The sequence below is a fragment of the Ctenopharyngodon idella genome, chromosome 3, assembly GCF_019924925.1.
Source record: "Ctenopharyngodon idella isolate HZGC_01 chromosome 3, HZGC01, whole genome shotgun sequence".
Taxonomy (NCBI): Eukaryota; Metazoa; Chordata; class Actinopteri; order Cypriniformes; family Xenocyprididae; genus Ctenopharyngodon; species Ctenopharyngodon idella.
Genome location: NC_067222.1, coordinates 19221850 through 19247898, shown reverse-complemented (window position 1 = coordinate 19247898; position 26049 = coordinate 19221850). Strand labels below are relative to the sequence as shown.

The 26049-nt window shown below is 38.3% G+C and overlaps 1 protein-coding gene across 6 annotated transcripts in view; it reads right to left on the bottom strand.

The window, feature by feature from the left end:
- baiap2a (BAR/IMD domain containing adaptor protein 2a) overlaps positions 1–26049 on the bottom strand; it is a 109756-nt gene that overhangs the window by 1986 nt on the left and 81721 nt on the right. For 3 of the 6 annotated variants that reach the window (XM_051885793.1, XM_051885795.1, XM_051885790.1), the window contains exons 7-13: positions 19327–19479; positions 16180–16413; positions 13246–13462; positions 12918–13119; positions 12302–12370; positions 8624–8777; positions 7924–7961 (exon numbers count right to left, since the gene is read on the bottom strand). In XM_051885793.1, the coding sequence (XP_051741753.1) occupies positions 7924–7961; positions 8624–8777; positions 12302–12370; positions 12918–13119; positions 13246–13462; positions 16180–16413; positions 19327–19479 (1067 nt within the window). Of the gene's footprint in view, positions 1–3087; positions 4855–7923; positions 7962–8623; positions 8778–12301; positions 12371–12917; positions 13120–13245; positions 13463–16179; positions 16414–19326; positions 19480–26049 lie in introns of those variants that run through there. The other 3 variants (XM_051885792.1, XM_051885791.1, XM_051885796.1) reach the window with 3 other exon arrangements.

Genomic DNA, 26049 nt, shown 5'->3' with positions numbered 1-26049 from the left:
CTATGCATGGCTACATTTCCACCGCATTCACATGACTGTTAGTGTTGCGTACGATGGCTGTACTGTAGGTTACTCGCTCTGTGACATGGTGCGTTTAGACTGGTCATGGATGACGTCACAGTCTTATGTTCGTAGATGAGTAAATAACGCACTTCTAGAAATGACATGGGTTCAAAATATAGTGCAAAATGAAAGGTCTGCCCATAGCAGTTCGATTAGGAGGTCCGATTAGTAAAGAGATGTGTATGGAAAAAAACAAAGAACTCTTGAAGAGCACATTTACATATCAAATCCCTTCAGTTCTTGAAATAAAATGCATGCTTAGAAAACTGACACATACATCTCAAATAGATCAGATCTTAGAAGATAAGGTAGAAGAAAAAAGGCGAGCAGGCAAGCACAGCCACAGAAATACACGGACAGGTCACGTATTCATACAGACACAACATCATGATGCACAAACATACAAACATTACGCTAGATTAGAACTGTGTGCTCTTCAGGTTCGTGAAATGTCGGATTAAAGTCGCTCTCAAAGGACAGCAACGTAACCTCATCTGGATTTTATTTGTGGACGACCTCGTCTTGGCGGTAATGTGGGTGCAAGTGAGAAAGCCAAGAAATTGAAGAATAAATTCAGGGTGCAAGATTAGCCATTAATGGCCCGAAACTGTTCATGCCATATACAGTACATTTTATATTTACAGTATATACAGAACTGTGCAAAAGTCTTAGGCCACCACCAGCTTTGTTGTTTTAGCAGTGTTTTAATGACCATCCATATTTATTTTTCGGTATTTTTAGAAACAGAAAATACAGGAAATATGTACATAATGTAAAAAAATAAATAAAAAAAAATCAGAACAAAATGGCTTCTTTAAGCAAAAATCAGTAAGTTGTGTGACCTCCTGAACTTCCAGTTTCTCAAAGATAGGGTGACCAGATATCTCATGATGGAATACGGGACGAGTGAGCAAGAGGTGGGCAATATGACCATGATATGAGAAATTTTATTTTACGAGATTATATATATATATATATATATATATATATATATATATATATATATATATATATATATATATATATATATATATATATATATATATATATATATATATATATATATATATATATATATACACACACACACACACACACACACACACATATATAAAACCTTGATTCTGATTGGTCAATATCTGTGTTTTACTCACAATAAAACACGGCTATGACCGCTTCACCCAACGGTTCTGTGTATCACTACACAACACTCTTAGTAACCACTCTTAGCAACATAAACGGTTTGTTCTCAGTTGATATTGTTCATTGAAGCTTACTGTAATATGTAGAAGAGTGTTGTGAGAAAGAGATCGAGTGAGCAAGTTTATTATCTGCATTCAGATTTAGCATTTTCCTTCAAGTCAGTCCTATGTTCATAATAAAAAATCTGTTTAAGTGTCCAATGTATTATCCTGTCCTTTTAACGGTTAAGGGGTTTTCCCGTGACTGACAGCGCTAGTCAAAGCATTTGTCATTTGCGTCTTGTTCCGTGTTCACAACAATTCAGTCTCATAAAGACAGTCTTTGCTGCCATCTAATGGCGTAATAATGTAACTTCTGTTGCTGTTCACGGTCAGGGACTATTTTTTTGGGCGGAAGGAAGGCTTTTGGTGAAAGTTTAATTCATGAAAGTTGCATTGATACATATTTTTGGCTTTAATATTTGTATTGTGTGGTAACTGTTTTATAAAAGCAATAAGGTACTCGAGGCAAGTGCTGTATCATGAATAAGTCACGGCTGAAGGGGTTGCTAACAACGCCCTTCAGCCGTGACTTATTCACGATACAGCACAGCCTCTCGTACCTTATTGCTTACATATAATTATTATTATTTAAAAAAAGAACTTTACAAACAAATTACAAACAATACGACAAATATGATAGAGATACAAATTAAATAAACTTGTTTTTCAGATACAGTAGGTTTATTTACCATGTATACATTTATTTAACATCTTTTGTTGTTTGATTAACATTAATGACAGACAAATATTTAATTAGGCTACTGTCCCTTTAAGACCGAATTTATGGATGTAATATACTGACCCACATCCGGTTTTCACCCAGCTGTTTATGTCTACTTAAGCCATAACCTACTGTATTTACGTGAGATACTCCACACGATGGACTTTTTGACAACTGTGTGTGCATTTGACCATTCAGGCGCAAGGCGAACTGATCGCACACTGTCTGAGAGAACTGGGATCGCGTGCAAGAAAAGAAAGAGTGCACGCGAGAGAGAGCGCTTCTGGTCTGCGTCAGCGCGATTCGATTCCGCCTATCCCGCCTTCACTAACAGCAAGTTAATCGATAACGAGTTGTGATTGAATGATAATTTTGTTCTACGACGAATTGATTTGGCTGTTCCTGTGTGATAGAACACTACTAGGCTACTACTACTTGTTCTATGATCACCCAGTCGTAACGAAATTTTAGGAAAGTTGAAATACGGGACAAAACACGATTTTTTTCTTAATAAGTCGGGACACTAAAAATAGAGTTGAATAACGGGGCTGTCCCGTGAAAAACGTCTGGTCGTCTGGTCACCCTACTCAAAGAAGAAACTCTGAGAAACTTCTCATATTTTGAAAGTTTTCTTGGCCTTCCAGTCCTTTTCCATCCCATTTAGGTTTAAGAGAGCCAGGTTCCTGCTATTGCTCAAGTGTAAGGGGAAGTCACTAAATACTTGCCACTTCAGCCTACAGAAGCTGTTTTTTTTTTTTTCAGATTTTTTTCTCTGTCTTTTTAATGCTGCATACAAATTTACTGTATTTACTATTGCTAAAACAACATGTAATGGTGGCCTAAGACTTTTGCACAGTACTTATATATATATATATATATTTTTTTTTTTTTCAAGTCATAACATCATAAAACTATAAATAAATTTCACAATAAATAACTCTGCTTAGTTGGCTGTAGGTGTGCAGCACCCATTAAAGCTCAAGGTGTGTTTTTTTTTTTGTTGTTGTTTAATGCAGAAACGTGTAAATTCAAGATGACAAATTAAAAATCATCAAAAGCTCATTTGAACAAAAGTTTTATTAATATATAGATATTTATTTATTCTTTTCGTAAAAAGTCACCATACATTCAAGGTCAATGTTCACTAAGTTCCTCCTCAGCATGCATATTGTGATTGTTACACTGATTTCTTGTGCATTTTTCCTAGTTTGTCTATTTTCCAAGAAAAAAAAACAAAGAAGAAACAAAAGAACATCAACACAGCGAGGACTACACCACAGCTCCAGAGGATCTGTCAGTCAGCATCCTAAAACTGCACGGAAACATACTACAATGGGAATGTTTTAAAGACATGGGCTGGTGGCACTTCAATATGGGCTCAAAATAGGCTAAAATGAATATATTCACAAAATATGATATATATAACCAAATTGATATTCATAAAAAAAAAAAAAAAAAGTATGTTCACAAAGGCATCATTTTAAAAGGACCGCGCATCAGCATTGTCCAATGCATTGAAATCTAACTCACATTTGATTGGCTGAAGTGGATGTATTTGATTAAAAAAAAAAAAAAAAAAACTTGATGAACAAATTCAAAATAAACATTTTGATTACTATTTTACCAAAAAAAAAAAGAAAAAAAAAGAAGTTAATTTTGGTATTTTTGGCCCAAAAAAAAATTGATATCAAAACCTTTCAAAAAAGTCAAATACATCCCCACACTAATCCATCCATTTGTAAAAATCAAAATTAGTTAACACACTTCATGAATATTTGAGAATTGTACTTTGTGAATTAGGTCAAATTTGTAAATCATAAATGTCAAAATATTCATTATAATACTATTCTGATCCCATACTTTAAGGTGTCTGAGGCAGGATAATGGGGTATTTTTTGGGGTAAAGGTTTCTGCTCAGAGCACTTTTCTTTCATGCATGTAGGGTGAGCGGACGCGTGCCGGTCTGGGCGATCGGCACAGTCCCACCCGAGTATTTTGAAGCTCATGCGACCTTCACTCTAGTTTCGTAGGTCCACTCTCATTTGGCACTTGTTTAATGAGGGAAAATTTCAATTTTCCTTCCAATCATTCCAATTTCGTCGGTGAATCGGAGGAAAATCTAAGCTGCTGTTTGTTGCGGCACAAAGCGACACAGCCTCTGGACCAGAGGAGCACCAGGTAATACATGAGGGATTCACAAAACGCAAAAGCTCTTCAAAAACACACAGAGAGAGTACACTCTGCACAACTAAACCACAAAGAAGAATTTAAAAAAAACAAAACAAAAAAACATTCCTCATTAGGCATGAGGCTCCCATCACATCTGCTTAGAAAAAACACTCAGCAAGAGCTTCAGAATGAGGAGAGCTGCTCCAAAAGACTAAATTTGCTTTTGGCACTTTTACATGAGGATGTCATTTTAAAAAACAACCACATAGCAAAACTTGTGCTCATGCATGAAAGACGGGAAGTGGTAAGCAGTCTCTTTGGAGTCCACAGCGATGTCATAGCGGCGTCACTACAGGCGAATCAGAGTCCGTAAAGCAGCGAGGCGAGCAGTTGGACTGCGTTCCGGTCGTTCTTCTCAGAGTTCCCCCCCGACCCACCACACGCGACCACCACTATCACCCCGGCAAGACGCAGGGAGGAAGAGAGGACAGAAAGGAGGGATGAGACTGGCCCCTTCCATTGGAGGAGGAGTGTGTGGAGGCAGAGCTTAAGAGGGGGAGGGGCTAAGGGAAGTAGGGGCGTGGCCCCTGTGCTATCCGGATCTGTGTCTGATAGTCTGTCTGTGTTCACACTGTCGAAATCAATTTGCCATCGGAACTGTGGAACAAAGAGAGAAGGAAGCTTGCCAGGTCGGACACATTCAGAGAGAAATGAAGAAAAGACAAGACAGCCACAAATGGGCAGGAGTGAAGGCTGTAGGGGGATTATTCCTCAACCTAAGGGGGTTTAACCTGTCTAGCATCAAACTACACTGCCAACTTCAGTTAAGATTTGACAAAGGGATTAAAATTGGTAAAAGGTCAGGTCAAGTTTCATATTAAAGCTATCTTTATTTTGCCAAAAAATAATTTGGCTTAAGTACAATTTAAAGTTTTAGTTCACCCAAAAATGAAATTTCTGTCATTAGTTACTCACCCTCATGTCGTTCCACACCCGTAAGACCTTCATTCATCTTCAGAACACAAACTAAGATATTTTTGATGAAACTCGAGAGCCCTCTGACCCCTCCAAAGACAGCAATTTAATTACGACTTTCCAGGTCCAGAAAAGAAGACATCGTTAAAATAGTCCATGTGACTACAGTGGTTCAACCTTAATGTTATGAAGCAACAAGAATACTTTTTTGTGCGCAAAAACAAAACAAAAATGACTTTATTTAACAATTTCTTCTCCTCTCTGTTAGACTCCTACGCTGTTGACGTTGTATAGACAGTGCATAGCTTCAGAACGCAGTGTCAGCATTACACTCTTACATCGTGGTGCTCACATGTACAGCGTCGGCCAATACTGAGCCAGCGTTCTGACGTAGAACCAGGAAGCGTTGCTATGCAAACTGCGTAGGAGAATGAGAGGTTAGAGAAGAAACTGTTGAATAAAGTCATTATTTTTGCGCACAAAAAGTATTCTCGTCACTTCATAACATTAAGGTTGAACCACTGCAGTCACGCTGACTATTTTAACGATATCTTTGGTACCTTTCTGGGCCTGGAAAGTGGTAATTAAATTGCTATCTATGGAGGGGTAAGAGAGCTCTCAGATTTCATCGAAAATATCTTAATTTGTGTTCTGAAGATGAATGAAAGGTCTTATGGGTGTGGAACGACATGAGGGTGAGGAATTAATGACATTATTTTCATTTTTGGATGAACTAACCCTTTAAGCTTCATCTACAACAACAATCTTTTGACTGTTGTCGTCAAATCGTGTTTACAGTAATGCACTTACATTTGGCATTTATGAGGCAGGGCATTGCGCTGGAATAAATGCTATAGTTTACAGATACCTTTTCAAAAGTATGGCTACAAATTCACTGTTATATTACCTCATGAACAGGCTAATGTAACTCCCTCTATTTTGATCTTCCTCAATCTTCACTTTCTCACCTTCAGATGGTCCAGAATGCTGCTGCTAGGCTGTTGACATCGGCCAAAAAATATGACCATATTACCCCTATCCTAGTCTCTCTTCATTTGCTCCCGGTTTATTTTAGGATCCAGTTTAAAGGATTAGTTCACTTCAAAATTAAAATTTCCTGATAATTTACTCACCCCCATGTCATCCAAGATGTTTATGTCTTTCTTTTTTCAGTCGAAAAGAAATTAAGGTTTTTGAGGAAAACATTCCAGGATTTTTCTCCATACAGTGGACATCAGTGGGGACCAACGGGTTGAAGGTTCAAATTGCAGTTTCAGTGCAGCTTCAAAGAGTTCTACATGATTCCAGATGAGGAATAAGGATCTTATCTAGTGAAACAATTGGTCATTTTCAAAAAAAAAAAAAAAAAGAAAGAAAAATTTATATACTTTTTAATCACAAATGCTCATCTTGCACTAGCTCTTTGATGCCGCCACGCATTATGTAATCACATCGGAAAGGTCACGCATGATGTAGGCGGAAGTACCGCGGTAGGGTGAAAAACTCCATCTCATTTTCTCCTCCAACTTCAAAATCGTCCAAAATTGCCTTTTTTTTTTAGTTTTTTTAGTTCACTTTGTAACTTGAACTTTGTACTTCCGCCTACGTCACACATGACCTTTTTAACCACATTTGTGGTTAAAAAGTATATAATTTTTATTTTTATTTTTTTCCCTAGAAAATGGCCAATCGTTTCACTAGACAAGACCCTTATTCCTCGGCTGGGATCATGTAGAGCTCTTTGAAGCTGCACTGAAACTGCAATTTGGACCTTCAACCCGTTGAACCCTGTTGAAGTCCACTATATGGAGAAAAATCCTGGAATGTTTTCCTCAAAAACCTTAATTTCTTTTCCACTCAAGAAAAAAAGACATGAACATCTTGGATGACATGGGGGTGATTAAATGATCAGGAAACTTTAATTGTGAAGTAAACTAATCCTTTAAGATAGTGTTGTTTGTTTTTAATGACCAGGCCCCATCTTACATTTATAATTCATAAAAAAATCTTATCATGACCATATAAAACAACAACAAAAACTAGAAAACCTAGTAACTTTTGCTACCTGAAAGGGCTGTTATATAGAGACAAATATGCCAACATGAGTAATGTATAACCAGAAGTTTATCCACTTAAAACAGTACTGCTTAAAAAAAATGCAAGCTTCACATTTCTACTTTTAAACCCTTCTGAATGAACTTGTTTCTATTGTAAGTGCGTTACTGTACACAGTTTTTGTTTGTTTTTATAAACTGCGGGACGGTATTGAACTATTATCTGCTGTCAATAGAGTCAATAGAAGTGAACTGAGTCTGTTTTTATTTGTCAACTCAACTAAAGGCTCCTAGAGACAATGACTTCAGGGCACACAGACTGTGAGCAGCTCTGATCCTGACCTTAATGGATCACACACACAGTGAGATTACAATGAGATCAACAACGATGCATTTCACAATCCAACAGCTCATTCGCTCCACTCACAAAAACAGACAGACAGACACACAACCTTCTCTTGTCAAACCATTTACAATTCTCAGATAAAACAGGGTTGGTCTCCCAACAAATATCAGCACTACATTGCACATTTAGCATAAGCAAGCAAGAGCTAAGAAGAGGAAAAATACAGATATTAACTACTATTCACTAACAGAGGTTTATAATTAGCAGTACAGTTTTGGCATTTTGGGATAATCATTCATAAGACTGATTCTTTATCAAGTGCCATTTCTGTTCATTAAGAGCCGATCTTACCTTGTGGCAAACTGACTGTCATAATCCTCTAGCGCTGGCTGGAATTCGTAAAAACAACATTTCAGTGCGGCTTAGAGGCTTATTTCCAGCTTAAAGGGAAAATATCCAAGCATGCATCAACAAAGTGTATTAAAGGGACAGTTCACACAAAAATACTAATCCTGTCATCATTTACTCACTCCCATATCGCTCCAAAGGGAAGGACACATTGTTCATAATGTTTCAATTGTATTTTCCTACAATTAAAGTAGAATGTGACCGGCGACTGTAAAGCTCAAAAATGTTGTTTTTCACTGAACATGCTGAAACGTGAATGAGATTTGATAGATTTGTACTAATGATTCATATGATTTGTGTACACTTCCATCCTATTTTTGCCCCTAATCAACATGCTTTTGCCACATGGAAAAGTGAAGATCTTCGAGACAGAAAGTCTTTTGTGTTTGGAACAACACGAGCATAAGTAAATGATGACAGAAATTTCATTTTGGGATGAACTATCCTTTTAATTTGAAAATCATGCATGTTAAGAGAGACCCACAGCATCAGTAAGCTTTAGAGAACAGATTAAAGAAGAGCTGACATAAAGTTTACACTCTGAGCAGAGTTTAAAGAGAATTATAGAGAAAAATTCTCTAGAGAGGAGACATCAGTGAGAGCTTCCTGTCTAATGCTAACATATGTGTGTGTGTGTGTGTACCTGTGCGAAGCCTGCCATGCTGTAGGGACGTGGTCGAGTCTGTGTTAGGCTCTGTGCCAACAGTCGGGCAGTCAGACCATAGTCAGGCATGGGCAAAGACATGTCCTCTCGCTCCAGCAAGTTTCCTGTGCTGCTGCTCTTCCCATGGTGAAGACTACAGGACGAAGGTCAGTCAATCAGTCATCTTTACACCTGCCATTAATGTGTTTTGTATCCGGATAGTTTTTCACTGGATTGCATTTACACCTTTATTCAAATGCCTCCCCAGTAGATTATAATCGCAAAACGAAAATCGTCAGTTACACACACTATTGCTCAAAAGTTGGGGTTAAGTAAGATTTAAAATAAAATAAAATAAATAAATACAACCCGAATTCCAGAAATGTTGGGACGTTTTTTAAATTTGAATAAAATGAAAACTAAAAGACTTTCAAATCACATGAGCCAATATTTTATTCACAACAGAACATAGATAACAAATGTTTAAACGGAGAAATTTTACAATTTTATGCACAAAATTAGCTCATTTCAAATTTTTGATGCCTGCTACAGGTCTCAAAATAGACATGTAGCATCTCCTCTTCTTTTCAAAACAGTTTGAAGACGTCTGGGCATTGAGGTTATGAGTTTCTGGAGTTTTGGTGTTGGAATTTGGTCCCATTCTTGCCTGATATAGATTTCCAGCTGCTGAAGAGTTCACGGTCATCTTTGACGTATTTTTCGTTTAATGATGCGCCAAATGTTCTCTATAGGCGAAAGATCTGGATGCAGGCAGGCCAATTCAGCACCCTGGAGTCTTCTACGACGAAGCCATGCTGTTGTAATAGCTGCAGTATGTGGTTTTGCATTGTCCTGCTGAAATGTCTTCCCTGAAATATACGTCGTCTGGAGGGGACCTTATGTTGCTATAAAACCTTTATATACCTTTCAGCATTCATAGTGCCTTCCAAAACATGCAAGCTGCCCATACCGTATGCACTTATGCACCCTCATACCATCAGTGATGCTGGCTTTTGAACTGAACGCTGATAACTCCTCTTTAGCCCGGAGGACACGGCGTCCGTGATTTCCAATAAGAATGTCAAATTTGGACTCGTCTGACCATAGAACACCTTTCCACTTCGAAACAGTCCATTTTAAATGAGCCTTGGCCCACAGGACACGGCGGCGCTTCTGGACCATGTTCACATATGGCTTCCTTTTTGCATGATAGAGCTTTAGTTGGCATCTGCAGATGGCACGGCGGATTGTGTTTACTGACAGTGGATTCTGGAAGTATTCCTGGGCCCATTTAGTAATGTCATTGACACAATCATGCCGATGAGTAATGCAGTGTCGTCTGAGGGCCCAAAAACCACGGGCATCCAATAAAGGTCTTCGGCCTTGTCCCTTACGCACAGAGATTTCTCCAGTTTCTCTGAATTTTTTGGTGATGTTATGCACTGTGGATGGTGAGATTTGCAAAGCCTTTGCAATTTGACGTTGAGGAACATTGTTTTCCACAATCTTTTTACGCACTCTTTCACAGATTGGAGAGCCTCTGCTCATCTTTACTTCTGAGAGACTCTGCCTCTCTAAGACTTCCCTTTTATAGCTAATCATGTTACAGACCTGATAACAATTAACTTAATTAGTTGCTAGATGTTCTCCCAGATGAATCTTTTCAAAATTTCTTGCTTTTTCAGCCATTTGTTGCCCCTGTGCCTACTTTTTTGAGACCTGTAGCAGGCATCAAATTTGAAATGAGCTCATTTAGTGGATAAAACTGTAAAATTTCTCCGTTTAAACATTTGTAATGTTATCTATGTTCTATTGTGAATAAAATATTGGCTCATGTGATTTGAAAGTCTTGTAGTTTCCATTTTATTCAAATTTAAAAAAAAACGTCCCAACATTTCTGCAATAATTTTATTCAGCAAGAATGCATTAAACTGATCATTAAGTTGGTTTGTTTATAATATTTTCTATTCATCAAACAATCCTAATAAATGGATCACGTTTTTTCAATATTGATAATAATAAAAAAAATGTTTCTTGAGCAGCAATTCATCATATTAGTATGATTTCTGAAGGATCATGTGACACTGAAGACTGGAGTAATGATACTGAAAATTCAGCTTTGATCACAGGAATAAATTACATTTTATAATATATAAAAACAGAAAACAATTCTTTTAAATTGTAATATTTCACAATATTAAAGTTTTTACTGATTATTGTTAAAAATAAATGCAGCTTGGTGAGCATAAGAAACTTCTTTCAGAAACATTAAAGACTAAACAAAAAAATCTTACCGACCCCAAATTTTTGAGGTATGAGGTTTTGTTAATTATTTAGATATTTCTGTCATTTAAAATAAGAAAAGGTCATTTAATGTGTTTCCTTTCTGTATGAACTCAGTAAAGAATGTTAATAGTGATTAGAAGTGAAGAAACTAGAAGAAAAGGTTTTAAAGCGATTTCTTTCGGGAGAAAAATGAGCAAACAAGATTCCAACCGTATTCCAGTGAAATCTTCTGATTAATAATCAGATATTGTTGATTAAATCAGGTGATTTAATCAAAGCGCAAGAGAACAAGAGTCTTTCAAATCGCCAGAGAAGAAAAAGAAAAAGCCCAAACCTGCAGCCCATTGCTCAGTCAGTTAAAGTGACATACTGTATATAATTGTTTTTAGTGTAACCTCGTATTTCTTACGTAACTGTTAAAAAGATTTCCCTTTTCACCTTCATTAAAGGGTTAGTTCACCCAAAAATGAAATTTCTGTCATTAATTACTCACCCTCACATCGTCCCAAACCCGTAAGATCTTTGTTTGTCTTCGGAACTCAAATTAAGATATTATTGATGAAATCCGAGTATCTGATCCACACATAGGCAGCAACGACATTGCACCTTTTGAGGTCCAGAAAGGTATTAAAGATATCGAAAAAAATAGGCTACTGGACTACAACGTGACTACAGTGGTTCAACCTTAATGTTACGAGAATACTTTTTGTGTGCAAAAACAAAACAAAAATAACAGTGTTTATGTCTGAACGGCGGCTCAGTATTGGCCGGCTCCTGCGTCAGCATCACACGCATGCGTCATGCTGCTCACGTGACCAGATCTGGCCAATACTGAGCCGCCGTTCGGACGTAAACACTGAAGCTCTACAACGAAAATAGCGTAGCAGTATGACAGGGGACAGACGAATTTGTTGAGTAAAGTTGTTATTTTTGTTTTGTTTTTGCGCACAAAATGTATTCTCGTCACTTTATAATATTAAGGTTGAACCACTGTAGTCACGTTGACTATTTTATCAATGTCTTTAATACCTTTCTGGACCTCAAAAGGTGCAATGTCATGTGTGTGGATCAGATACCCTTGGATTTCATCAATAATATCTTAATTTGTGTTCTGAAAATGAACGAAGGTCTTACAGGTTTGGGATGACATGAGGGTGAGTAATTAATGACAGAAATTTCATTTTTGGGTGAACTAACCCTGTAAATGTGGTCAAATCCATCTTCCAATGCATGGTTTTAGTGAACCGATTTAATCTAATATCTTTGCTGAATTTACTGTACACCTGGCTTTTAAAGTACTATCTGATCATGAGCCGATCATTGGAAACATACAGTATGTTAATAGCAAATGTAAAGAGAGAAACACATTTTATACCATTTCAGGGAACTTACTTGACTCTTAACTTATCGCCATCACTTTCAGGCAGCACTCGAGTGTAGGAAAAAGGAAACCATCCACGCCTGAAAGAAAAGAGCTTATCTTTAGAAACTTGACATCCATGATGTCAATGTGAAGAAAAAGCATAAATGAAATATCTTTAATATCCCAATTTATTTAGAAAAATATTCTCTTAAAAAAAAACAAAAAAAAAATAATTGGAGAGTAAATGGAGACTTTTTCTCAGATTGAGAAAAAGAATCAAATTTATCACCCTAACTATTTGCATATGATCTATAAATCATTGTTTATTTCAAAATAATTAAGTAAATACAAATATATAAGTAGTGAGAGAATGTATAGAAATGTGTCAGACTTTGCAGTCGCTGCTAGGCACTTTGAGACATTGTTGAGATCTCTTTTGAAACTCTGGAGGACACACATGGGAGATTATTGGGCTCTTTTTCTCAAGAGAATAATCTGAGATGAACAGTTCAAGGGGCTCTGAAACCCTAGCGACTATCCCAATGTCATCTGAAGTGCTTCATGGGATGTGTGGTTCATTAAAGACTTGTAATGTTTCCATTGAGTTCTGTTGCTAATGTACAACATATATTATTGAGTGCTTACATCTTGTTTTTCTCATTCTCTCCATAGTGCCAGCCATCCCGAGCCTCTGGCACCAGCAGGGTGATGATATCTCCTTCAGTGAAGCTGAGCAGGGTGCTGTTGTCACCAGCGGCGTGGGAGAAAATGGCCTGCACACGGGCGCGTCCGTTCTTCTCCAGACCAGCCGCCATGGAACTTGACCTAGGCAGAGTTCGTGTTTCTCCTAGAGAGTGAATTAACTATTAATAATAATAAAAAAATAATTCCTTCCATTTTTATAGAGCTTTTCTCAAAATCAAAAGCACTTTGTTTGTCCATAAGGTTGTGTGGAATGGTTGGTTTCTCTTACCCACAGTGGTCTTGTTTTTAGCAGGCTGAGGCCTGCGGACGGGCAGAGTGTTGGAATAGACGTCGCTGACCTGTCTCTGGGGCTGGCTCTGCGTTTGAGATTGATTCTGTGGGGAGGGCGGTCTTCCTTGAGAGACCCCTCCCTCATTCCAGTAGTCATCTCCATGGACCCCCGTCGTCCCGTTCACCAGAGACATGCCATCAGGACCCATTAGCCGCTGCAAGCATAAATATCACCAAGTAAGCGATGCCAGACACTAATGGTCGACCAATATATCGCCTCTGCTGTCATTTGGCCTTTTTTAATTATCGGCATTGCCCGAAAAGTCTTTCCTTTACTTTTACCTTTATTTTGAGAGTGTGTGAGACTTTTATTCTGACAGCACTGTTAATGCCAGTGCCTGAGCATCGGAGCAGCCCGTTCACACCAAGAACAATAACTATAAAGGTAACTATAACGATAACTATATTTACGTCCACACCAACGAACGATAATGGTCTGTTTATTCTAAGCTCATGCGCTGCAGTTTCAAAGTGTGTACAACATGTTTTTGCTGTTTTGCTTGTTGCATTTACATGGTTTTAACCAGCAGATGTCCTCAGCATGCTGTTTCGAGTGAATAGCTAGTGTAATCGATCTAATCAACAGTGAATTTAGCTGACGAAGTCAATATAGTGGAATAAAAACAATGGCTAATCTTTTTTTTTTTTTTTCAAAACTAGCACTGGATTCCTGAGGTAATTTTATGTTACACTGTTTGCTAACCTGGCATAATGATCTCATCGTTAATACTTCTCAGAATTTATCCCGAGAGTATGACCGATTGTTTTCCATATATCCATTTTCTTTAAAATATCCTTGAAAAGGGGGTTTGACTTGTACGTTTGTTTGACGTGTGACAGTGGTGGCTTTTTCTGGACTTCGGCGATTAACTGCTCCGCAACTGCAATGTCATCTGCCATTTTAAATGCGCGAGCCCTTAAATTAGAATGAATTCTGATTGGCTGTCAGTTTTATCGTTCAACAGCTGGAAAAAAAAAATCGTTCTGAAAGTGATTCCAACAATATAATTTCTCTATATCATTATCGTTATAGCTGTGGTGTGGACAGTGCTATTCTTTTATATTCAGAATGAATTTTAGAACTATATCTTTATCGTTATCTTTATAGTTATCTTTATAGTTATCGTTCTTAGTGTGAACAGGCCTTTAGTTTACTGTCTCTGTTTAACAGTGTAATACATTATTACATAGGTCTTCAACCCTGCTCCTGAGTTGAAAGGTGCGTTTATGCCATGTCGTAATTACCGTAAGGATTCTGAACTGTAAAAAGCCTTCACATGCTTGTAGAACTTGTAATTACAACGTGTAAACTCATAATTTTCTGAGAGCTTCGACTTGTACCACGTGGCCACTGCAGATTTAAGGTGTGTTTGACTTGTGGTTGACTTTTGTATGACATCAAAGTAACACGAGAGTGATTTGAAAAGCATACAGAGCTTTATTTATCATAATTACGACATGGCGTGAATTGAACGCAGCATAACTCCAACCCTAATCAAACACACCTGAACCAGCTAGTCAAGCTCTTCAGGTGTGTTGAAGCAGGTTGGAATTAAACTTGTGGGTGGACAGTGGGTCTCCAGAAGCAGGGTTGAAGACCTCTGCATTATTACATTACATTACATTATTAGACAGAACTGAGCAAATGGTATACAAAAAAAAGTATACTCTGTGCATTTGTAGACTGCATAAAAACATGTGTAGTCAGTGCTTAATGGTCGGTCGATGTGAATTGGATGCGGACAGGAGAGGACAGACACACACAATCAAGAATCCTCCTCCAAAAGACATGAAGGCACACACGCACAGCTGCTCTCGGCAAAGCGTCACAAGTGACGGCGTTAAACTACCTCATGTCTCAAAGCACATAACATTACAATAATAATAAACGTAAACAACTTCGAGAGCTTGCAACTGACTGCTGCAGATTAATTTCGGTGTTGATACATGGAAACTCATTCTGAGTCTGAGGACGTGAACAGCTCCGGTTAGAACGTCATGGGTTGCCATCTCTTAATTACAGTAGTTTTGGTGTGAACGCAGCATAAACTCGTTGTTTTGATATGGTAGGAACTGTAAAAGGTGGCTGCTGTTTGTTTGCGGTGCTCTGTGACTAACGTCTGTCTACATAAACTCTGCATAGCAAGAAACATGCTGATGACGTATGATGTCTGCACGAACAGGGTGCATTAGGGTATGTAAAAACATACGTTGACAGGCAGGTAGGACATCGTATTATTTCATTCGGACTGAATAATAATTGGATGAACGTTTTATGTTCCTACGCCTTCCACAGATGATATACATTTATAAAAATACATTTAGACCTAGTGATTTCTATCAGGATATGAGGAGACTTTCAACCAGAATAACAAAAAATGTTTCTGTAGAGAATCACCTATTGCACCTTTAAATAGTGTGATATCGGCATCGGCCATCAAAAAACAAAAAACAAAACAAAAAAAAAAACAAAAAAAAAAAAACAATATCAGTCGGCCACAACCAGACACGCACACAAAAGGCTGGGTTTTAAACCAGCAGACAAGGCCACAGACTTCTAAACAAGCTCTGTGATATATGAGTATCACTCGAGCAGCAGCACCAATAGAGTGTTAGTGCATTATGGGTGTAGAGGCACAATTAATATTGTGTGAGCGTTCTGCTCTAGCGAGGGGCCACTCAACTAACTCATGCCTGCAGACATGAGTTTTAAAGAGGCTGAATCATCCAACGCTCAGCTAATGCTTCAGTATGCAAATGAACATTTACTTTTCACATCAGGATATGCAAGGCTTGAAATGCTATTTTGTACATTCTGACTAACAATCAATGCTTTATGTTGTGAAACGGATGACAAGTATTCTTTACTAACCCCCTGATGGCCCATGAAGGCAGCTAGTTCGGGGGGCACGGGCAGCGGTTGTGCTCCAGGAATGGGATCTGAGATGACCAGGTTGCCCTTGGAGGAGTGCAGAGGGCTGGAGAGGAGGGTGCTTGATCCAGAGGTCATCTGCTGGGCGAGCAGCATGGCCCTGTCAGGCAGCTTGTTGGGGTCTGAACAGGCCTGCTGCCACACCGGGATCTTCTGGGTTAACAAGTCCTTACCCTACAAACAAAATGGGAAAGACAGGGATTGTTTAGAATAGCATTGGAAAAGCTTGTCCATAAATGGTGTGCTAAAATGTATCTGAATGAGTGAATAAAAGGGAGAGAGAGAGAGATGCCAGATGTCCTCTGTTGGCTTTACACTACACTTGCTCCTCATGTAAAAAAATTACCATGGTAACTGTAGTTTCTGCCAAAACCCCAGAGTTACTACAGTTATTTTACTACTTCAGAATCGTGACTAGATTTTTACACTTTCAGAAGAAAACGCAAGTGGCTGCCTAGATGTTTCAATTATGGCTGCTCAGGTGTTCTGAGTGATTCTAAATGGGTTTTTATAGTGTTCTATGTTGTTGCTAGGGTATTCTAAGTGGTCTATTGTGTGTTGCTAAGGTGATCAGAGTGTTTTGGGTGTGTTGCTATGGTGTTTTAGGTGATTGGTTGGGGTGTTCTGAGTTGTGTTTATTGTGTTGCTAAGATGTTCTGGGTGGTTGCTAGGGTGTTCTAAGTGGTTTTTAGTGTGTTGCTAATGTGTTCTGGATTTTAAATGTGTCAGAAAAATGTCTTTGGTGTGTTGCTAGGGTGTTCTGAGTTATTTTTATTGTGTTGCTAGGTTGCTATGGTGTTATAAGTGGTTTATATTGTGTTGCAAAAGTGTTCTGAGTGTTCTTTGGTGTGTTGCTATGGTGTTCTGGATTTTTTTTTAAGGTGTTCTTAATAGTTGTTTGTGTTGTGTTGCTAAGGTGTTCTGGGTGATTGCTAGGCTGTTTAAATGGATTGTAGTTTGTTGCTAAGGTGTTTTGAGTGTTTTTAATGTGATGCGGGTGATTGATAGGGTATTCTGTGTTGCTAGGATGTTCTGGGTCATTTTAGGGTGTTCCGAGTGATTATTTGTGTGTTAGGTTGTTCTGAGTGATTGCTAGGGTATTCTAACTGGCTTTTGGTATGTTGCTAGGAGTGGTTGTTTGTGTGTTGTTAGGTTGTTCTGAGTGATTGCTAGGGGGTTCTGGGTCATTTCCGGGTGTTCAGAGTGGTTGTTTGTGTGTTGTTATGATGTTCTGAGTGATTGCTAGGGTGTTCTGACTGGCTTTTGGTGTGTAGCTAGGATGTTCTGGGTCATTTTAGGGTGTTCAGAGTAGTTGTTTGTGTGTTAGATTGTTCTGAGTGATTGCTAGGGGGTTCTGGGTCATTTCTGGGTGTTCCGAGTGATTATTTGTGTGTTGTTAGATTGTTCTGAGTGATTGCTAGGGGGTTCTGGGTCATTTCTGGGTGTTCCAAGTGGTTGTTTGTGTGTTGTTATGGTGTTCTGAGTGATTGCTAAGGTGTTCTGACTGGTTTTTGGTGTGTTGCTAGGATGTTCTGGGTCATTTTAGGGTGTTCAGAGTAGTTGTTTGTGTGTTAGGTTGTTCTGAGTGATTGCTAGGGGGTTCTGGGTCATTTCTGGGTGTTCCGAGTGATTATTTGTGTGTTGTTAGGTTGTTCTGAGTGATTTCTAGGGTGTTCTTACTGGCTTTTGGTGTGTTGCTAGGACGTTCTGGGTTATTTTACGATGTTTGTGTGGTTGTTTGTGTATTGTTTGGTTGTTCTGAGTGATTGCTAGGGTGTTCTTACTAGCTTTTGGTGTGTTGCTAGGATGCTATGGGCTAATTTACGGTGTTCCGAGTGGTTATTTGTGTGTTGTTAGGTTGTTCCGAGTGATTTTTAGGGTGATCTGACAGGCTTTTGGTGTGTTGCTAGGACGTTCTGGGTTATTTTACGGTGTTTGTGTGGTTGTTTGTGTATTGTTTGGTTGTTCTGGGTGGTTGCTAGGATGTTCTAAATGGTTTATAGTGTGCTGCTAGGATGTTCTGAGTGTTTGCTACGGTGTTTTGCGTGTTTTAGTCTATTGTTAAGATGTTCAGGATGGTTGGTCGGATGTTCTGGGTGTTATTTTCAGTGTGTTGTTGGGTTGTTCTCTGGTTGCTTGTGAAATGAGTCCCGCCCGACCACCTTCACCGTTTTGACCCTAAGCTTTTTGACTTCTGTCTTTTGCTTCAAAATTTTAACATAGCACAATCCTTTCAACATATAATTCACCTCACATCATAACAGTTAACTGTCGATTCTGAGCAACTGCCGATGGGTCTCTCACATCTCGGACCACTTACAGTACAGCTCACTGCAGTGTGGGTGAGGGGCCTTCGTCTCCGTCCTACCGCCCACTCCTGGTGACTCACGCACACAACACACTCACGGCTCCTGATTCTACCACACTCGCTCTCTCTCTCTCTCTCTTCAGCGCGCCCTTTCTGAACTCTTCCCACACACGCCTCCGTACTGATTAGCTACTGGACAGGATGTTCTTGAAAACGAAAGGCTTTTCTCCGCCCCTCCCTACAGCTTCAGCGTTCCCAGAAGACAGCACCACACGTCTTGTCCGTGATCAGGGTTTATGGTTTAGTCAGAGCAAGTTATACAATAATATACAGTATTACACAAAATAGCCACGTGCAAGCATCTCTCCAGCACACACACACACACACACAAGTATACAGATGTAAAAAGGTGCATTTAAGTTGATTGCATATGGGGTGGGACCACCTGCAGATCTAAATAACTGCTCTACATGCAGCATGATGTGGTTTTACCGTGAGAAAGTGGCTCCGTTATTACGGAAAATTGATATGTCAGAAATGGCGTGCATTACTTCATAGGCACTCTTGGAACACAGACAATTGCAGGGGAGAATAAATCTCATCTTTGCAATAAGCCCAAACAAACTGTGCCCAATGGAGACGGTAGTGAGGGGTGATCTTTGGGGATTGCCATGGCAACTGCTGCTGTCTTCAGCCATATTACAGGAGAGACTGTGAAAGTACATTTGTGGTGATGCTGTCTATCTTGTACAGCAAAGGAAAAAGCATCTGGGTCTCACCTTGCCATGGTAGGCACTGCTGTTCTTGGCCACAGCACACTGACGGTCTACCAGGAAACAGTATCTCCTACGTTCCTCTGAAAGTGCAGTTTTGTAGCCCTCTGCAATGAAGGTATCCAGCTCACTCTGTTTACTGCTGATGGTCTCAACGTACTGAGGAACATAAAAGAAACAAAAAAACAAAAAAAACAATTAGTTTCTATGGTGAACATACAAAACTCATACAAAAAGCTTGCATATACATTCTTAAAGGTTCTTTAATGGCCTCTTGAGCTTCCTCAAGAACCATTTTTGGTTCCTCAAGAACCAACTTAAGGTTCTTAAGTTGGCTATATGGTTCTTTGGAGTCTCTTATGCTGCATTTATTTGATCAGAACTACAGTAAAATGAGTAATATTGTGAAGTGTTATTACAATTTAAAAGAACTGCTTTCTATATAAATATGTTTTAAAATGTAATTTATTCGTGTGATGGCAAAGTTGAATTTTCAGCATCATTACTCCAGTCTTCAGTGTCACATGATCCTTCAGAAATCATTCTAATATGATGATTTGATGCTTAAGAAACATTTATTATTATCAATGCTGAAAACAGTTGTGCTGCTTCATGTTTTTGATGAATAGAAATTTCAAAAGAAAATAATATATTTGAAATCAAAAACTTTTTTTTTTAACATTACAAATGTCTTTACTGTCACCTTGCTGAATAAAAAGTATTAATTTCTTCTTATATTAAGTATTAAAATAAATCTTACTGACCCCAAACTTTTGAATAGTAATCTATGTAATGTAGTATAATGTAGTAATAGTAATTAATGAATACAAAAACACATATCCTCATTCATCCTCATTCATATCAGGAGTTTTTCAGGATTTTTTTCCAAAATGAAATTTTGGAACTCTCAAATTAACATTGTCATCATTTACTCACCCTTTTTATTTTCACCTTTTTATTTTTTAGTTTCACCTTTTGTGCTTAACAGAAAATAAAAAGGGTGAGTAAATGATGACAATGTTCATTTTTGGGTGAACTATCCCTTTAAAAATGTTCTTGCTTAGGCATAAGGCTGTGAAACTCTTTTTGGTACTGATTAAGAACTTTATGCATATATTTTGCAAATAATTGGTTAAAGTAGGTCCTCTATTATGCCTTACAAAAACGATTGCGACAGTACCATGGTACTGAATGATTATCATATTAATGCATTATTGCACTACAAAAGTGGTGCTTTTTAGTGCTGTTTTGTCAGTGACTGTGCTCTAGATTAAAACATGAGTAGGAGAGCTGTGAATATATGAATGTGTTTTAGATGTCTGTGCCATAGTTTTTCTTATGAATACTAAAAGGATCTTTTCTCTACCCGCTCTCTGCTGATTGGTCCATAATCACCTTGCCATCTCCCTCTCTCACATCCCCAGTGGGGACTCTCAGCTCCCGGAAATGTCAGAACCATTACAGAACTCATTATCTCAACACATCCAGGTGTTTTAGTGCCCTATTCCAATTTACCCACAACAGGACGAGGGGGACTCCCCATCGCCCCCTGGTATCATCAGGCATTTCAGTTATATTGGCATGAATGAGACAAGTGATGAGAAAAGCATTATAATGAGAAAAGTACTTCAGACACCATCAAGAATCAATGATAGGAACTACTTCAAATAAAAAAAGGACTTATAGAGGGAGTGAATGCAGATGAATAAGTCAGAGTCAAAAACCTAATGGAGCAGAAAATCTCCTACAGTCACACGGCGAAAGCTCAGATGAAGATTGGGATGTAAAATTAATGGATTGTAAAACCAGCAGGAGAGAGTTTTATAGGGAGATTTGATGGACTTCCAACTAATTCGGATCCTGTGGACTGAATTATCTGAAAGAAGAGCTTGTTGAAGAGCGTATTTATTATATGCAAGATAAAACACAACCATTGTTCACGACATTGCCACAAAATGCAAGGTCCTGACTGAATTGAGTACATGCAGTTAGAAGTCACTACCACAGGTTGGCGCTAGTTTAACACTGATGGCGACTGGCTTACATGTGTTGAGGAACAACAGAAGATTGCATTAAAGACCAAATAAGTATATGTTTTGTGGCTTTTAGTCCATATCTGTCATCTATATGCTAATGTAATCCAAAAAGTTGACAAAAGTAACTCTTAGCAGATCTAGGATTTTAAAAGTACTGCCTTTCTCTTCCAGAAAAAATGTAATCTCCTTTTAAGGATGTACTCGCAATATACTCTTCTTAGGGATGTATTCAAAATATTCTCTCTACAATGTCTATAAATACTATAAATACAACCTGTCATTAGTAAATCAGGTTGTGTCTGGCTGTGAGCTAAACTAAATGCAATTGGCTATTTAACAAAAACCACAGGCTTTTATACCATCCCAAATTTCAGTTTCAACAGAAATATGTTAGTGCATGAAAGAAAATGGCGTTCATCAAATCATTTCATGGGGTTATTTTCATTTTCCCCTTCAATAACTTCAAAAACTATTGTTTTTATTGAAGAACATACAGTTCCTGAAACTTCAGTAATCACAAAATGATTGTGGCTAATTTAATATAAAAAAAATAATAATTATATTGGACAATGGAGTCTTTTGAGGCAAAAAGGCTAAGTACTACTGCTTTCAAAAGATTATCCAAAAATGATCATCATTTCATCATAATGTCATCATTTGCTCCCCCTCATGTCGTTCCAAACCTATATGACTTTCTTCTGTGGAACAATAAAGATGATATTTTGAAGAGCGCTGGTAACCAAACAGTTTTGGTGACCAATGACTATTCTTGTATGGACAAAAAACATCTCTCAAAATATCTTCTAAGTTCCACAGAATAAAGTATGTACATGTAGTCATGTAGCCTATTTACACGTTACATTAAGGCCACATTCATACAGCAGGAGAATACGGTTGTCAGTCCAGTATTTGAGTTCTTAATACAGTTACGTTCACACACAGTTGAGTTGTTTACGGGAGTAACAACTGCATTCTATAACCGAAATCACAAATTTCAGGACTCACAACCGCATTCTTGGAAAGCTTGTGCTGTGTGAACGGAACTGGACTGGACTGGACTGTGTCATGTCTCACAGTGCGAGAGAGATGATCTGCTCTGTACAAATGCACATCTACCGTGCGTTGTGGGTTTTCATGTGTGGCTTCGCTTTCGGTAACTATGGCTATGTTCAGACTGCAGTTAAATGTGGCGCAAATCCTCATATGTGACTCAGATCTGTTTTTGTCATGACAGTGTGAACAGCACAAACCACATGGAATCTGATATTTTCGATTCTGATTTGGACCACTTCCATATGTGGTCCTAAATCCGAAACAGGTCAGATGTTTTGCAATGCGACCTCAGTCTGAACACTCAAAACGGAATTCATGCAACTTTTACGTCACTCCAGATAAACATTCGTCACAATTCTGCGCTCATGGGAGTCACTTCAAAGATTTTACATACCCGAAGTTATCAAGACCGTTGCAAAAGTTAGTCACTGAAGGACAGTGATGTGTCAGAACTCATTACACAGAAAAAAATTATTTTCATGATTTGTTATCCCAACATTTTTTTTTTGTCAAATCAACTTAATGTGGTTCAGATAACATAATATTTTGAGTTTCTGTTGATTAAATCAATCGGCTTTATTGTATTAACGCAGTACCTGCACTTATCTATTTTTACCTTTAGCATACCGCCAGTTTTCCTTGCATACTGGCACTTCCGACATGTTGCATGTACGGAAGCCCGCCGCACCCTCCCTTTTTCAGGAACGCGTTTTGAACAGAGCATCGGGAGTACCGACACTTTTACTTTTCCACTTCGAGCACTGAGTGTCGGCCAATACTGAGCCGGCGTTCAGACGTAAACACGGAAGCCTGCACTAAGTCAACTGCATAGGAGAATGACAGAGGAGAGAATAAATTGTTGAAAAAAAGCTGTTATTTTTGTTTTGTTTTTGCGCACAAAAAGTATTCTCGTCGCTTCATAACATTAAGGTTGAACCACTGAAGTCACGTGGACTGTTTTAACGATGACTTCAATACTTTTCTGCACCTCAAAAGAGGCAATAACGTTGCTGCCTATGTGTGCTTCAGAAACTCTCGGATTTCATCAAAAATATCTTAATTTGTGTTCAGAAGATGAACAAAGGTTTGGGACAACATGAGGATGAGTACTTAAAGGGTTAGTTCACCCAAAAATGATAATTATGTCATTAATTACTCGTTCCACACCCTTAAGACCTTTGTTCATCTTTTGGAACACAAATTAAGATATTTTTGATAAAATCCGATGGCTCAGTAAGGCCTGCATCACCAGCAATAACACTCCGCTTTTCAATGCCCAGAAAGCTACTAAAGACATATTTAAAACAGTGCATGTGACTACAGTAGTTCAACTTTAATATTATAAAGCGACGAGAATACTTTTTGTGTGCCAAAAATAACAAAATAGCAAATTTATTCCACAACATCTAGTGATGGGCAATTTCAAAACACTGCTTCATGAAGCTTCGAAGCTTTACGAATCATTTGTTTCAAATCAGTGTTTCGGATCGCCAAAATCCCATGATTTCAGTAAACGAAGCTTTGTTACGTCATAAGGATTTTGAAACTTCAATAGTTCACGTGACTGGCAGTTTGATATGTGCTTCGAAACAAAAGATTCATAAAGCTTCGAAGCTTCATGAAGCAGTGTTTTGAAATCGCCCATCATTAGATATTGTTGAATAAATGCGCTATTTTGTTATTTTTGGCACACAAAAAGCATTCTCGTCGCTTTATAATATTAAGGTTGAACCATTATAGTCACATGAACTGTTTGAAATATGTTTTTAGTAGCTTTCTGGGCATTGAAAAAGGGAGTGTTATTGCTGGCGATGCAGGCCTTACTGAGCCATCGGATTTTATCAAAAATATCTTAATTTGTATTCTGAAGATGAACGAAGGTCTTACGGGTGTAGAACGACATGAGGGTGAGTAATTAATGACATCATTTTCATTTTTGGGTGAACTAACCCTCTAAGGTTGGACCACTGTAGTCACATGGACTATTTTAGTGATGTCTTTACTACCTTTCTGTGCCTTGAAAGTGGTAATAACGTTGCAATCTATCGGAAGTCAGAAACCTCTCGGATTTCATCAAAAATATCTTAATTTGTGTTCCCAAGATGAATTAAGGTCTTACGGGTTTGGGACAACATTAGGGTGAGTACTTAATGACAGAAATTTCTTTATTTTGGGTGAACTAACACTTTAACTCCCATTGCATGTTCATACAGAGAGCATTTGAGGCGCTACTATAAGTTGCTGTTTGAACAGACTCACACCTGTGGGTAAATGCAGTTGTCAATCCCAAATGACAGTGTGAACGTAGCCTCAATGTGGGAGGGCTGATGAAAGATTTGGCTGATCTAAAACTTCAAAAATTAGCTTGAGATCAAACCATAATTGGCAGAATCCCAGCAGGAGGTTGATAATTGGCAGAACCCCCCTGTTAAAGACCTATAGTCTTTAGCATTGAAAAATAGAGGTCTGCATCACTTATGAATAGGTTAAAAACATGAAACATTGTTCAAAACCCCTTTATACTTGCATAATGTGACATTTTCAAGCAAAATGATATTTCCTGACAAAAAAAGAGAATGCATTAAGAAAGGGTCAATTTTTGGAGTTTAAAGGAAGATTCCTGCCTTGCAGAATAATACATTAACCAGAGATGCAGACTTGTTTTACAGCCCAGATAAAGCAGAATGTTTTAATTTCCCCTCCAGAATAAAAATACAGATACAACTCTACTATGAGTCATAGAGCACTGCAGTGTGAAAGAGACACGGTGAGGTACGACAGCACAGGAGGTGAAATGAGGAAAAGCACAACGGAAATATAGAACATGGGGAATGAGTGTTTGATGAAAAGATTCATTAGAGGTCATGACAGCAGACGGCCGCGTGGACAGGCATGACGCGGGTGACAGCCGTGCTGATGGAGTGATGGATGGAGAAGGCAGGACCCTTAGTTTCATATATGGAAGCTGTCAGACCTACTCAATCAGCCGCTATGAAAGATGTCACACAGGTCATGTGGCTTTAGCACATTCGCTCCAGTTATCGATGGAGACAGCGGAGAGAAGTGCTGCATGGTACCTATTCTGGTGCCACAGTAAGATTTCAGCACCATGCCTTGATTGAGTATTACCATACTGAATATTCAATTAATATTCATCCAAAAGTATGATACACTACTATTCAAAAGTTTGAGGTTAGTAAGATTTTTTTAATTAAACGAATATTTTTATTCAGCAAGAATTCATTAAACTGATTAGTTAAGACTTCCTGGGGGGGAAAAAAGTTCTTTAGAACTTTCTATTCATCAGTGGGTCCTGAAGAAAAACATTTCTGAAGGATCATGTGACACTGAAGACTGACTTCACAGATAGTTTGTTTCGGAGTATAAAAATGATAATACAATGTAAAGTATTTGCTCTGGCTCTTATTTTAAATGATTTTGTGCTCGTTGTTGTCATCTGTTGCCATTGTACAAGCAGGATGTGGCGGATGGTTGGTGTGGTATTTGTCCCGCCCCTCCACCACTGTAATTGGACGACTAGGTAAAAAGTGAAAGTGATGAGTACTGTTTGAGTTTTACTCAAGGTTGAACATTTTTCAACTCTCAGCATCCAGAAAAAGACGGCAAGCAATCAGCGTGA